At 44.3% G+C, this 14,429-nt stretch overlaps 1 protein-coding gene across 3 annotated transcripts in view; it reads left to right on the forward strand.

Moving 5' to 3' along the window:
• Window positions 1-443: 443 nt before the first annotated feature.
• LOC119175439 (uncharacterized) overlaps window positions 444-14,429 on the forward strand; it is a 196,527-nt gene continuing 182,541 nt past the window's right edge. The window contains exons 1-5 of one of the 3 annotated variants that reach the window (XM_075877258.1): window positions 444-580; window positions 8,321-8,430; window positions 8,573-8,778; window positions 10,227-10,426; window positions 12,060-12,292. In XM_075877258.1, the coding sequence (XP_075733373.1) occupies window positions 10,253-10,426; window positions 12,060-12,125 (240 nt within the window). In that variant the 5' untranslated portion in view covers window positions 444-580; window positions 8,321-8,430; window positions 8,573-8,778; window positions 10,227-10,252 and the 3' untranslated portion in view covers window positions 12,126-12,292. Of the gene's footprint in view, window positions 581-8,320; window positions 8,779-10,226; window positions 10,427-12,059; window positions 12,293-14,429 lie in introns of those variants that run through there. The other 2 variants (XM_075877257.1, XM_075877259.1) reach the window with 2 other exon arrangements.

Below are 14,429 nucleotides of genomic sequence, written 5' to 3' on the forward strand. Positions count from 1 at the left end.
TTTTCCGGTCACTCCCTTTTGAAATCAGTTTCGACTGACCAGCTGACATTTTATGTAATTCATCGAGTATAGCAGCTGAGTTAGGACTCGGAATTGGCTCGACGTCGCCAGATTTCATGAAAAAGGAACAAATGACGTCAATACATTAAACAACAATCAAATAGCAATATTGTGAGCTCGGCAGCAGCAGCAACAAATAGTTGCTTGATTTTTTTGAGAACAGAGCATATTGTTTATTTATCTGCATGGCAAAGGTAAGCGGGTTACTGCTCTGCACTGTGGCACAGCTCACAAGGCGACGCGGTTGATCGCAGCTCTTTTGTAAGCAACGAGAAAGTTGATGTTCCAGGCGATGCGGCTACCCACGGTGAAGTGAGGACCGAGAGTTCGAAGGTTAGCGCCATCTGGTAGGTTAAGGTGCTAGCTTCCGGTTGGGTAAGGGGCGTTGACCGGCAGAAGGCTCGAATTTGCCGTTCGCTTCCTTGGTAGTGGCATGTTGACGGTGTCTCGGGGGTGGCGAACGATAACCCAGGCATGCAGCACGTGCGAGAGAACAAGCGTGAACACCTGCACGGCAAAGGTAAGCGGGTTACTACTCTGCACTGTGGCACAGCTATCGAGCCCATCTTTTTCAGTACGATAGCAGTTATATGGACACTCTCGATGAATGTTTGCCGTTACCATCACGTTCCGTACATAGTCGTAATTAATAATATGTCCCCACGTATACCGTATGTTCTACTCGTGGGTAAACGCGCGCGAGCGGGGTGGATGAACGCTGCTAAAGCAGAGATCAAACGAGCCGGCCTATTTACATCACTTGGAATGTGCATGCGATATTAGGATTCCACCACGTGTTAGACCAGCTGTGAAATACTGAAGCCGAGGGAACGCCTTTACAGTTTTTAACGAACATGAAGAGACGCAGGAACGGTGGTGTGTCTCGCTCGAGTGGCTGTGACGATTGATTCTATGGGGGCAGTCGCGATCGCTTGCGCGCACACCAACTCAACAGGCACCTGTGGTCGGCTCGTATACCCTTCTGCATGCCGCGCTCTGGACGTGAAGAGACTGTGCGAAAATTGCACTTCTCCATGCAGCGGCCCTATTCTCGAACACCGGTGTTTTCTGGAGTTACGCGATATCGGATCCAAAAGTTAGCTGCCAGCCACATTGCATAACATTACGATTTGTTCATATCGCATTCATTGCTTCGACCTTGAGGGTGAGTGAGTGAGTGAGTGAAACAACCTTACTTGATGCACAATAGGCGCGAGTTGTCTCGACGTCACCCGTCAGTGATAATTTTTTTTTAGATTTGCTCTGCGTTGTAAAGATCTGAATGAAGCAGGAGCCAACTAGTCCGTAAATATGTTTTGATAAGAAAAAAGTACCAGCTTAGTGACATTTTAGACAGTTTATTGGCGCATCTGATCGCGTCAGTAACTCACCGGCCTGGCGAACTAGCTTGATGGACGCGCTCAAACACCGCGCGCAAAAAAAAAAAAAAAAGACAACAGCCGTGGTACATGGCCTGTTGTAACCCACCAAACACTCCCGCATGTACACCGGATGATCACCTCGTTGTAACTCAGCCGGAAGAGTTTTTTTTTTTTTTGGTCGTTAGCGGGCAAGTCATGTATTTTCCATGATCACGGCGCACTGTTGATTTGCTGCAAGAACCATGATGTTCTAGCTGTCTCTAATTAGCACAACATCAGTCACTAGAAAAAAAATCTGAATGCTTGGCAAACACCTAAAAACGGGCAATATTTCTACTCACCACGTTCCCCCCATCATCGTCTTGAAATGCTGCCCATGTTTAAATTTGGTAGGCGACATCTTATTTATGTAGAACGTTTTCTGCGTTGTCAAAGGTTTACAGCGATTCTCGATATTTCGCGACGTACCAAACGCTTCAATTGACACCTTTATTTTCATAACGAAAAAAAAAAGCGCAGCTCACTATGAGTCGGGCAAGGCTGGGGCCGAGCACAGCTGGTCGGCACTCAGCTGGTCCTGGCTTAACTACAGGCCAGCATGCATTCACACGCCGGTGCACGAAGTGTGCCCCTGATCACATTAAAAATCACGAGTATTGGCGGAGTATCGATAGGCTTAGACTGGCAATCACTTGGCAATCGCAGCAACGTAATAAATATCCTAATTAGCTTATTAGGATATTTAGCTTCATTTATCTGATTTGCTTATATGAGACTTGGGGTTGTGCGCCGGGGTGGCCCAGTGGTTAACGCCTCGCTTTCACGAGACTTGTGGTCGATTACCTTGCATCACTAATAAACCTAGTCTTAATTATAACTCGGGTGATCTAGTCTGGTGAATTAGGTTACTTATCTTAATTAAACATATTTGAGTACACACACACACACACACACACACACACACACACACACACACACACACACGCACACGCACGCGCCCACACACACGCACGCGCCCACACACACGCACGCGCCCACACACACGCACGCACGCACGCACACACGCGCACACGCACACGCACACACGCGCACACGCACACGCACACACGCGCACACGCACACGCACACACACACACACACACACACACGCACACACACACACACACACACGCACACACACACACACACACACACACGCACACACGCACACACACACACACACACACACACACACACACACACACACACAGTGTTTACTCCCAACTGATTTATTCATAGCACTAAGGCTTGAATAGATACATGGGGCACATGCGTGCATTATCATCATAAAAGGCCAACAGCATACATTATCAATACACACAATTTATTATCTCACAGTCTATAACCGATAGACTGCATGTCTTGATAGTATATGCTGTCGGCCTTTATTGATGTTCTACCAACTGGCCCAACAACAAGTTATTTTACAATTACTTATCTTAATCTACATATTTGAGACTTGGTTTTGATTAGTTAGCATTCCAGGTAAACCAAGACACAATTAGGTAAATATTTTAATCAGCAGTGACTAGGCTCATTCTTAATAAACTCTAATTAGGCTCAGCTTTGCTCGTCTTGCTGAGTTAGACATCCCTGGGCAGACCATAATCCCTGCTCAGATTAATTAGACTGATCAGACTAGTTTAATTATTGTATTTTTTAGATAAGTACGTAACTACTTGCTAAGCCAGGCTTAAAAAGGTTTGGCTATGCTTGCGTTGGCATAACGTAAGTATAAGCACACGTAGCCTTAACCTCGCTTTACGTAGCTGCAGCGACATGATGATAGTTTTTTATCAACCTCGCAAACCAGACAAGCGGTGGGCTTAGCAGCCCTGCTGTAAAAATTACGCAAACAAGGTGATGATAGGAGCCATGGTGGTGCCGATTAAATGCTCTTAGAGTTCGCCTTGAGCATTCCTCACGCTAATTCACGACGAGATCACGCCGCGTGGCGAAATGTACGCTGGATAATGGCAAGCATAGTTACTTGTGATAGAATACGGGGCACGATGTTCACAAGGTTAATGCTTTTAAGTATACGCGCAGAATGATAGAAAAAAGAAAACAAGTTGGTGAGTACTGTGACCACAGCGAAGCATCATCTGCGGTATCGTTGAACTGTTTGCGTGGTCAAACACGATTGTGTCGAAGAATTATTAATTTATGATTGAAAAAATTGTGCTACAGTTGCTGTGAAAAACGAAGTTAGTGAGGAGTCACTACAAGCGGACACTACAAGTGGACACTACACGCGCAAACTATGAACGGAAATTTATTGAAAAAACTTGGAGGAAAGAAGCTAGCACAGTAGGGGGAGGGGAGGTGGCAATCTTGCTCAATCGTTTTCAGATGCTACACGTGCGGTGATTACGATTACGAGATATGGCGCTGATTCAAAGTTCTTTTCCTAGTATCCTAGTAAGCCACTTCAATTGCTATATCTGGCTTCTAATGAAGTCGATATCCGGGGGTGGGGGGGAGGGGTAGTAGAATGGAGCTGAAACTGACGCATGCGCTTTCATGGTCCCAAGTTTCGCGTGTAGTCTTATTCATTGATTTGGCGAGAACTGTTATTTTTTTTTAACATTGGACTTCACCCACACTTCCTGAAGTGCATGGAAAGGTTGTCTGTGATTGCCGTCTGCTGGCATGCATAGCGAAGCTCTATCACCGCTCCTTGAGGCATCTTCCCGATTGCCCAACATATGCCTGGCACATGTTAGTGGAATAATATATACGAGGCGTATAATTCACGTTCAACGTATATTTTAGTTGACATGTTCGGCATTCTTATTTCTTCGTATTGGGGTCTTTCATCCAAGTTTTGTGAATAAATTCCAGTTGATAGTTTCAGCATCTATACTGTTCACTTCATTTCATGTCTTCTCTCTCACCTTTGTTTTTCGCAGCAACTGTATAGCGAAGTTTTTTCAATAATGAAAAACCAACTAGCCCACTACCTCAGTTAGCTCACTGTTAGTGAAGCCATTGATCATAAAAATAGTCCTAAGAGGTGGCTTTAGAGCTGAGCTAACTCTGGGAAGCAGCTCTAGAAAACAGAATTTCGATTTAGGACCGAACCTGTTTTTTTATATTTGTTTGCAAAATTTAGTTGAAAGGTGGGAATTTCGTAACATGCAAGTACTGTGTTTACAATACGAAAGTGCACTGATGGCAACCATCACAGTTTTGCTGGTTTTTGCATCGAAAACAGACAAGCTTGATCTATGATTGTACACCCCTAGCTGCTGCGATGTCATGGGAAGACAAGTTAGCCCCCCAGCAGTGGTCTATATAGTGGCTAAGGCACTCGGCTGCTGACCTGAAGGTTGCGGGATCAAATCCCGGCTGCGGCGGCTGCATTTTTTATGGAGGCGAAAATGCTGTAGGCCCGTGTGCTCAAATTTTGGTGCACTCTAAAGAACCTCAGGTGGTTGAAATTTCCGGAGCTCTACACTACAACGTTTCTCATAATCATATGGCGGTTTCGGGACGTTAAAACCCAGATATTATTATTGTATTAATCAAGTTACGTTCTCACGGGAGATGACGGTGGGGTGGAGCTCTCGATGGCATTCCACGAAAGATTACGCTGGCCCAGTACTGTACGGGTAAATGCCGTTGCTGCAAGCATATTTGTCCGCATAAGTATTTTGCATAATGTGCAACCTCCTTCACATTTAGGTCCATCAGAATGAATGGTTCTAAGGGCTTGTACTCTCAGTGGCTTTTTGTAAAAGGGATTCCTGAGACTCAATAATTTATTGCAGCGTCGTAAAAGTAGACCTTGGACGCCCCTAATACGAACGGAGAAATTTAGTAAGCTGTCGTTATATACATAAGTGTTGTATAAAGGCGAAAACCTTTAATGCCGCATGCTTACGTCCATACGTCCGTCTGCGCCCAGTCATGATACAGACTCACAATTGAATTTAAACATTCGACAGAAGTCTGTCTGGTTGGGTATAAAACTGGGAGAGGCTCCATTGACACGGAGCGAATAAAAAAAGAAAAGGTCCACGTAATTGTGGACCCCAGAAAAAACGGATACTCAAAAAATCTTCATTTGAGCCACCATCCGCCGCGCAGGACAACACAGGATACGAAAACCCCAATCAACCTTAATTGACAGCCCCCCGAACCGCGCACCCGTCCCATACGTTCAGGGAACCAGCGAGATGTTGGCGCGGATCTTCAAGAAGGAAGGGGTTCGCATCACGTAGTTGCCTTCGTGTACGCTGGGCCGCCTCCTTCCTCGCTCGAAAGACCAGCCAACAATGGACAGGACTTCCGGTGTCGTTTACAAAATTCCGTGTGCCGAGTGCTCCTCTTCGTATAATGGCGAGACGAAAAACCTACCGGAATGACTGAAGCAACATGCCAACGATGTGCGGAAGCTCTACAAAGAGCGCAGTGCAGTCACCGAACATGCGGAAACGTTGGATCACCGGATAAATTTCGAAGCAACGGCCATCCTTGAAACCGAGCCGAACTGGAGGAGAAGGTTATTACTCGAGTCGTGGCACATACAGAGGACAGCCCATAACATCAAACGCTCTCTCGGAACCCTTCCCCCAGTGTATGCACATTCATTTCACTCCACGGAAAAACGAGAGAGAGAGAGAGGGGGGGTCAGTATCCGCCCCACGAGTGCTTTGAAGACGCCACTGCTACGTCGTCCCGCCGTAACCCCCTGAGGAAGGAACCAAGTCGGTTTCGAAACGTCGGGTTTTCTTTTCAAAACTTTTGGTTGGAGTCTAAATCATCTCTCAGACTCACAATTGTGTCGCTGGTTTCATTTCGGAAACTTGAATGTCCAGGTAAATTTCGTCCGATATTCTGACATCGCTGCTTAGCCAGACATAGCAATATTAACAGTGACGACGAGCCTGTAATTATTATTATGCATAGTGCTCACATTTGCGATACATTTGCGATAAACAGTGCTTGGGGTTTGAGCGGAAACCAGCTAGCGCGATCGTCTTTCACAGGAGAAAGGCAGGTGCGCCAGCGAGCAATTGCACGGCAAGCGGTTCGAAGAAACGTTCCAAGAATGCGGATTTGCCTAATGCCAAATGTTATACCAAAATTATGACAGGTAGATTGCCACTATCCCTCAAGAGGAAGGTATATACCAGCTGTATCTTGCAGGTACTTAACTATGGAGTAGAAACCTAGAGACTTACAAAGAGGGTTCAGCTTAAATTGAAGACGACGCAGCGAGCAATGGAAAGAAAAATGGTAGGTGTAACCTTAAGAGACAAGAAGAGAGCAGAGTGGATTAGGGAACAAACGGGGGTTAAGGATATCGTAGCTGAAATCAAGAAGAAGAAATGGACATGGGTCGGGCACGTAGCGCGTAGACAGGATAACCGCTGGTCGTTAAGGGTAACTAACTGGATTCCCAGAGAAGGAAAGCGGGTTAGGGGGAGACAGAAGGTTAGGTGGGCAGATGAGATTAAGAAGTTTGCGGGTATAAATTGGCAGCAGCAAGCACAGGACCGGGTTAACTGGCGGAACATGGGAGAGGACTTTGTCCTGCAGTGGACGTAGTCAGGCTGATGATGATGATGATGATGATGATGATGATGATGATGAAATGTTATACCGAAAGCTATACACGCAAAAAAAGACTTGGCATAGTCATTTGAATGACCGCAGACATTCGAGCACACTTTGGATATTACTAAGCGTCCTTCAATTTTGTCGGTTGGCTGACATCGCATGACTAGCCAATAATTCTTCCAAATGGTAGGTTAAAAGGAGGAGGACAAACGGAAAGGCCAGTTTCGTGCGATAAACATCGCGTATTGGATTTGTGAATTCACTCATTTGTGAGCTACTGCACGGTCCTAGCGAGCAACAGTTGTTCCGCGCCAAACCAAGAACACCGTGTCGTCAACAGCTCTTTTCGCTTTCCTGGCGAGGAGTGAATTCCGGTAAGTAGTGAACGACTGTCAATGTGTGTTTCTACTTAGGTCTTAACAGAGAGGCGGCGTCGTCTTTGGGAACGCCAAGCACGCACCCACACGCCGTAAATCCCGGTCGTCCCGCAAGGGACAGCGCCGAGTGCGAGTGGATGAAATAGTTCACAAACGATGAAACTAAAAAAAAATTGCAACTTCACACATCTTAAACCGGAAATCTGTGCGTGAGCGAATGTGCTGTCGGAATGCGTCACTTTTGTCGGCTTGTTTGAGTCACGGTCCAAACACTTAAAAAAATTGCGTTGGCGCTACAAGTGTCCAACCAGGCACTTTCTCAAGGGGAGCGGAGTCACTTATAGATTTTTATAGTCTGTGGCATTCCTTTGCAGCTCAATAATCTGTTTCAGTAGGTACAGCTTTCCCGATATTTTTTATATGGCGAAACGTTTCTAGCAATGCCGACTTTTGTTATTGATATATGCATATATATAGAAGAAAAAATTCTAACGGGCTAAGTTCAAAGAAAACTGGCCGCTTTGCGTCGCCATGTCGGAAGGGTGCCAGGTAAAGTTTAGCTTTTTGCTTTGCATATCTTATGAGTGCAAAATATCGCGATTTAAACGTGATGTTGCCCAGAAGGAATGCAATTCCAGCTATGTGGCCAAACTGCCGCTTGTGAAGGTATACATCCTGACATTTATGATGGAAAAGGACTCCAGAACCCAAAAGGCACCCACGTAACTTTTACCCATCTCTCAAAAATAACGACACCATGGCGTGGACTTCAGAGGCGATCATCAGGTTAACGCTTATTGAACCACGCAGTTTGCTGAGCGATGTGCAAAGCTTTGGCTTTGGTCTGGTACTTTGATGCCTGTGTATTTTTTTATTTTTTTTCTTTGGCTGTAGGTGTGGACCTTCGTTGGGCCGCGTCCACAGATTCTTCAGATGTACACCAGTGAAAATCAAATCGAGAATGCCGAAGCCCAAGCGGCAACCTCGACTCGTCTCCTGAATAAGTGAGACACTTCTTAACGAAATCTTCCCCGGATGTATTGAGGACGTTTGGGAGTTCTTTGACCATGTCGTGCTTTCCCTTAGAGGCATTTTTCGACTTCCTCCGCTCTTTACGCGCAGTATTTGGCTTCTTTGTCGGCTTAGGCGATTTCACATCGGACAGCCCGGCGCACTCTAGGCTCGTGACGTCACCTTTTGAAGTGTGGCCGCCCTGCCAACATCCAATGAGGAGACTGGACGTTTCCACGAGAACTGTATTTAAGGCGCCCCCGAGGGCTGGGAGTAGACATATTTCACCATATACGCCTGAAACTCGCCCGGGCTGTACTGACCGCACAAGTGGATCTAAGGTGAGAATTTAAAATACAGTACGCTTTTCACACCCCAGCGCTTAATGTGTGTTATGTCATGTGCTATATACTTTAAAAGCGTTGTGGTTTCATGAAGTGATAATATCTAGGTGACAGTAAACGCGGCTGCTCAGCTTATGGCGAACTGTAACCCTGTGATTGATGGCTGTGCACGGGAACGCAAGCTTGATAAAATATACAAATTACGCTGGCGGGTAATCACAACCTATTATCCAATTATGCCGAGGAGCATTGAAAAGACGTGCCATTTTGTTTCTGCTTTGTACTTTTTTCTTGAATATATGTCTTTTTCTTCATGCATTTTTCTTTAAGAACCGCGCAAGGATTCGTTTGAGTGTGTAGCACAGATTTCATTAAAGTTTTACCCGACGATATGTGCATTATAAACGCGTAAACGTTTTACAGTATCTATAGCGTAGAGCTAGTTCACACATACTGGTGGTGAAACGCGATGACACTGGGCTTATAGCTGAATTGTTAATTGTTAATGGCTTAGAAAGTTCCTTGGTAATTGAGAAAAAAAGGACATAGAAATGGAAACAATAGCAGGCAAAGTAAACGAACATGCAGTCTCCGAGTTGGACGAGTGCTTTGCCAAGCGAAGGTTGCTTCGCCTTGTACTTGGTATGAAAACTTCACTTTTCAAGCTATCAGTACTCCACTGAAGAGGCTTTACCATTTTCTTGCTCTCGGGTCTTGGACAAATCGCATTTTGCGCTTGTTCTCTCGATGTTTCGTTACATGGCAACAAATTATAATAATATCAGAAAAAACGCTATTCATGGTTCATATATGATAACTTACAAGCACTGTTGCCGAAGCCTGCCCCAAACTTCTTTAATTTTATGGCGTATTAGGGGGGTAGTTAGTCATGATGGAATGTAGAAGCGCATGTCGAAACAAGGACGACACAGAAGGATAGACAAACACAACGCTAGCGTTTTTGTATACTCCTCTGCGCCGTCGTTGTTCCAATGTGCACGGCCATATCCCACCATCCTTCATTTAACTGTTATCTAGAGAACCTGACACTGCCGTTTTGTGAGTTTATACTTGCATGTCTGTGAAAACTATAGGCGTTACCTTTCTGGTAGATTTCAGTAAATTACTTTACAGTTAACATATGCAAGCGAATGTGACTGATATCTCCGAAACGAGAAAGAGGGTCTCTTGTACGTACGTTTGTATTACGTGTGAATTTCTCAAACAGCACTTCATTTACCTTCTTTCCGCGTAGTTAGCTACTACTTGAAAAAACCGTTTCACTCCTGTCTTCTTTCGTGCTCCTGTTTGGATACCCAAAAAACATACTGCATCCATTATAGTATAGTGAATATGAACGCACTTATCATTGCAATAGTGTTTCAGACAACCATTTTGATGTCGTGGCGTACGATACAGCACCCCAATTGAATTTTTCTCGACAGGTGATCGAACGGCGTCTGCCGTCGGCATGGCATCGGTGTCCTTCAAGCTTTCCGTGGTCTTGCTCCTGGCGACGCTGCTGGTGATGCAAGGGGCCTACAGCCAAATCACTTTCTCCAAAAACTGGCAGCCGGGCAAGCGTTCTGAGATATGCTCTCAGAAAGAGGCACAAGCCATCATCAAACTACGGCATTTTCTGCTGGTACGCGAGCCTCGTTTCTCTCTATTCTGTCGTTGCTCGAGAAAAAAATTGCGTGCGAGTGCGATTGATTCTGTAGCATGAAAGCGTCTACTTAGTTTGCACATATTGCGTGCTCTCCAATATCTTCTTCGAGGTTTTTCAAGACTTGACTGAATTGTTTAGAAAAAATTGTCTATCGCAATACTCAAAGTTTTGATCCCAGTCTGGCTGTGAAGTACTGAGCTCAAGTGAATGGCCATGCCCTTAAAATTTCTGCCTTTGCATAAAAATGAGGCCAAGTTTGTTGACAGTGATGTTATCACAGCTGTTATATGCTAGAACTTGCACCAAACCTTCATCTTAGCTAAAATAGGCTCTGTGAAACGAAGCTTACAAGCATAGGCTTAGGGTTTAGCGTACCTAACACAGCACGACATGGTGAAGAAGAAAATCACTTGGCCCTAACATTCGCGCAGGTCGTATGTAACCTTTGTGTTCTCTCGCGTCGTGTGTTAGCTGTACTACACCCTATAGTACCATGGTGTGCTGTGGCAACAAGCTCAATGCAAAACTTTGAATCTTTCAAGGTCATGTTCGAACCGTTATAATACTTTTTCTGGATATAGCTCAAGCGCAACAAATAATTTTCAGGCGACGTTTGTAAATCTTTTCCTGACGACTTAGCCAACCATCACTCTTTCAGAAAACGACTGTTTCAGTATTAGGAACGTTGTAATCAGGAAATAGTGGGTTAGTGGTTGAATGGATGGTTTCCAATAAATACTTGCAGTTACTTGATTTATTACGAGATGCACTGCTTCAAAATATATTGTTGATTCGCGCATTTTTTCGTACTTCACGTTAACGCCTTTCCCGAGTGGCGTAATCGTCCCATTTTTACGAAACAGTGGATTACAAGCAACACAGAGAATATCCGTGCAATTTACTCAGTCTTTAACGTTCAAGTGCATATAAAAGAAATGCAGCAACAACATCGGCAGAAACAACAGATGTTTTTTTTGTGGGTGGCTAGGGAACAAGGAACGGCCATCATGCTTAAGACTCGGTACATGGAGTGCGCAACTATAACTTCAAGTAACGTACCGTGCTTGTCGGTATAGAGCTCCCATATCCTATTGAATTGCACGCAACCTATTGTGATAGAAAGCTAGTATAAACCATTCCTTCGATTGAGTATTCTAGTAATTATTGGAGCTTCACGTGCCAAACTATTATATGTATATCAGAGACGCAGCAGTGTAGGGCTCCGCAAATTGTCACCAACGAGATTTCTTTAACGCGCACCTGAAGCTGAGCATGTGGTCCTCTAGCATTTTGTCTCCATCAAAAAGCGGCCATCAAGGCCTAGTTTCGATCCTGTGACGTATGGTTGCACAATAACCATCGGAGCACCGTGACACGTTCTTAGTGAGTATTTTCCATGTCACCCTAGAGCACGAAGCATCCGCTTTGGCACAAAATACACAGAACGCGTGTACGCAGTCAAATGAGAGACGGAGGTTTTAAAGTCGTTCCACTTTTTTTTTGTGATAGCTGTGGTCATGCACTAGAATCACATGGTTTTTGTGGTACCATGTTTTTTTTTCTTTCGTATTGGGCTCATCGCTGCGCGAAATACCTCTGATCATTTCAGGAAGAGGCCAAGCACCTCGAAGAATGTCGCCTGTTTTATGGGAACGAAGGTGCCAACGAAGACTGAAAGGAATGATGGTTGTGCCGTGTCTATTATTACCATTCATCACAGAAGCATCCTCAGAGCTCGTGCTCGTATATAGGGTGTAAAAACAAATAAATGCACCAAATAACACTGCACAGATTATGTGTACGGCAATACATGCGAAAATAAATGAGCAATATAACACCCCATTTCTTGTCTGCTTGAATTTCCTTTTTTTTTCATTGCATAGTGCCTTGCGCCTTGCACATATGGTACCTCCACCCCATCATCCTTCACGCCGTATGCCCACAAACGCTGTCTCTGCGCCAACAGCAAACGGAGCGCAGAGCCCAGACTTAAAGTACTTGAACTTCATGGCGATGTCTGGGTTCATAAATTCATCTGTACTGTTATTGGTGTTGCTATAGCAATAATAGTTTTACTACAACTCATTTGTGATGCCTAATACCCGCTTTCAATTTGCTTGACTATTCGGCTCTAAAGAAGTTTTCATAGGTTATCATGCCTCTTCGCATGAAGTACTAATGAACGTTTAGAGAGGAAGCTAAGACTATCGTCGTCACTGGACACGAAATGGTTTTAGGTCTTTCTGCCAAGACACCAATATTGTAATACGTGATCTCAATAATTGCTGGCTTCTTTATACGGTACTGAGTAAAACTATAATAATAATACTGTGAAAGGTGGCAAACTCAAGCTCGGGTAATTCGAGCTTGGGGCCTCTTGGCTTTCATTGCTCCTCGCAGAAGTAAGCACAGAGTGATCACAATGTGTTTCAAAAAAAAAAAACAAAACCTAATTTAATAGAGATACAAAACAGGAAAACGGCTGCATTTATCGCACGTGAGAGTTCGGACTCTTAGAAAAACTTGTTGGGCGAGCTGGTGCATGTCTCGTTGTAGGATATGGGCGCAGAAATCGGACAAACAAAGGCGAGATGAAGTAGACAGAAAGAGCACAAACTATCAACTGTCAGTTGATAGATAGTTTTACCGTAAGGTTAAATAGCGCACTTTTTAACGTGGACAACAAGAATAAGAAAGACGGGACACTCACTACACCTTATTATCCCAGTTTTCCGCGTTGAAAAGGGCGCTACGTTATTTTGAAGTAAAATGATCAGTCATCAACTAGCCCGATGGAGGCAGAAATGTTGTAGGCCCGTGTGCTCAGATTTGGGTTCACGTTAAGGAACCCCTGTTGAATGAAATTTCTGGAGCTCTCCACTACGGCGTCTCTCATAATCATAAGGTGGTTTTGGGACGTTAAACTCCAATAATCTATCACCAACTAGCCCAGCTCTCAACCTTATTGTTAGTTGATAGTTCGCGCTCTTGCTTTTTACTTCGCTTTTTTCGTGTTCGTCCAATTTCTGCACGCATATCCTACAATAAGAGAATTCTGACGCTACGTTGGAGCTCTTGGGCAATGTTCAAACGAAAAAAAAATGCAATCAAACGAAAATAATTTATTTTTTGAAATTTGATTGCATTAACTTTGCCGTGTAAATGACTTGCTTTGAAGCATAAACAGTGTCATAGATTTCGACAATAAGGCTCACTACCAACGTGAAAGCATGTCGCTGGTTGTTTCTGACGTTTCTCTGAATGTTAACTAATTCTGTTCGCTGTTAGAGCTCCATGAATGAAATCACCTGCCAGTGTGCCAAAAACGCGTAGTAACATCTAATCCGCAATAACGAGTCCAGAAGTGGCTTTTCTGGGTTCGGCTCATGCAGTTTGGTGCAACGTCTGTTTATTCTAGTGCCCGCCCACCAGTTCGAAAGTTTTTATAGTACCCCTTGAGTTCGAATGTACCGAGCTTTTACTGTAAGAGTAATGATACAAATAAATTTTATTATGATTTAAAACACAAGTAAATGTCAGGGCTAGAGCTCGCTGAGCTAGCAGAGCTGATTATCAAAAAGAAAGTGAGTGGCGTTATATATAGAAGTGGCAGTAAGAGATAGAGGTGGCATTAAACAAAAGGCGGCTGCATCAAAACAGCTGAAATAAAACTGCTTTGGAATTATAAACATGCACGCTCTAAAGAATAAGCAGTACAATATTACCAACAATTTCAATGACATAGTTAGAGTGCCGGAATTCCACTCTGTACTATGTACTTCGCAGATCAAGTCATTCATCTTCGATCAAAAGCAAAGTTGAGTAAGACACGGAAATTCCATACGTAACTACCGATGGGGTTAGAGAGGCCATACGTGATATACCCAACTGAAAAGCAGCCGGCGATGACGAATTGACAGCTGATTTGATTAAAAATGGAGGGAATTTTATACGTAAGAAACTTGCGACACTCCACACT

The sequence above is a fragment of the Rhipicephalus microplus genome, chromosome X, assembly GCF_043290135.1.
Source record: "Rhipicephalus microplus isolate Deutch F79 chromosome X, USDA_Rmic, whole genome shotgun sequence".
In the NCBI taxonomy this organism is placed as follows: Eukaryota; Metazoa; Arthropoda; class Arachnida; order Ixodida; family Ixodidae; genus Rhipicephalus; species Rhipicephalus microplus.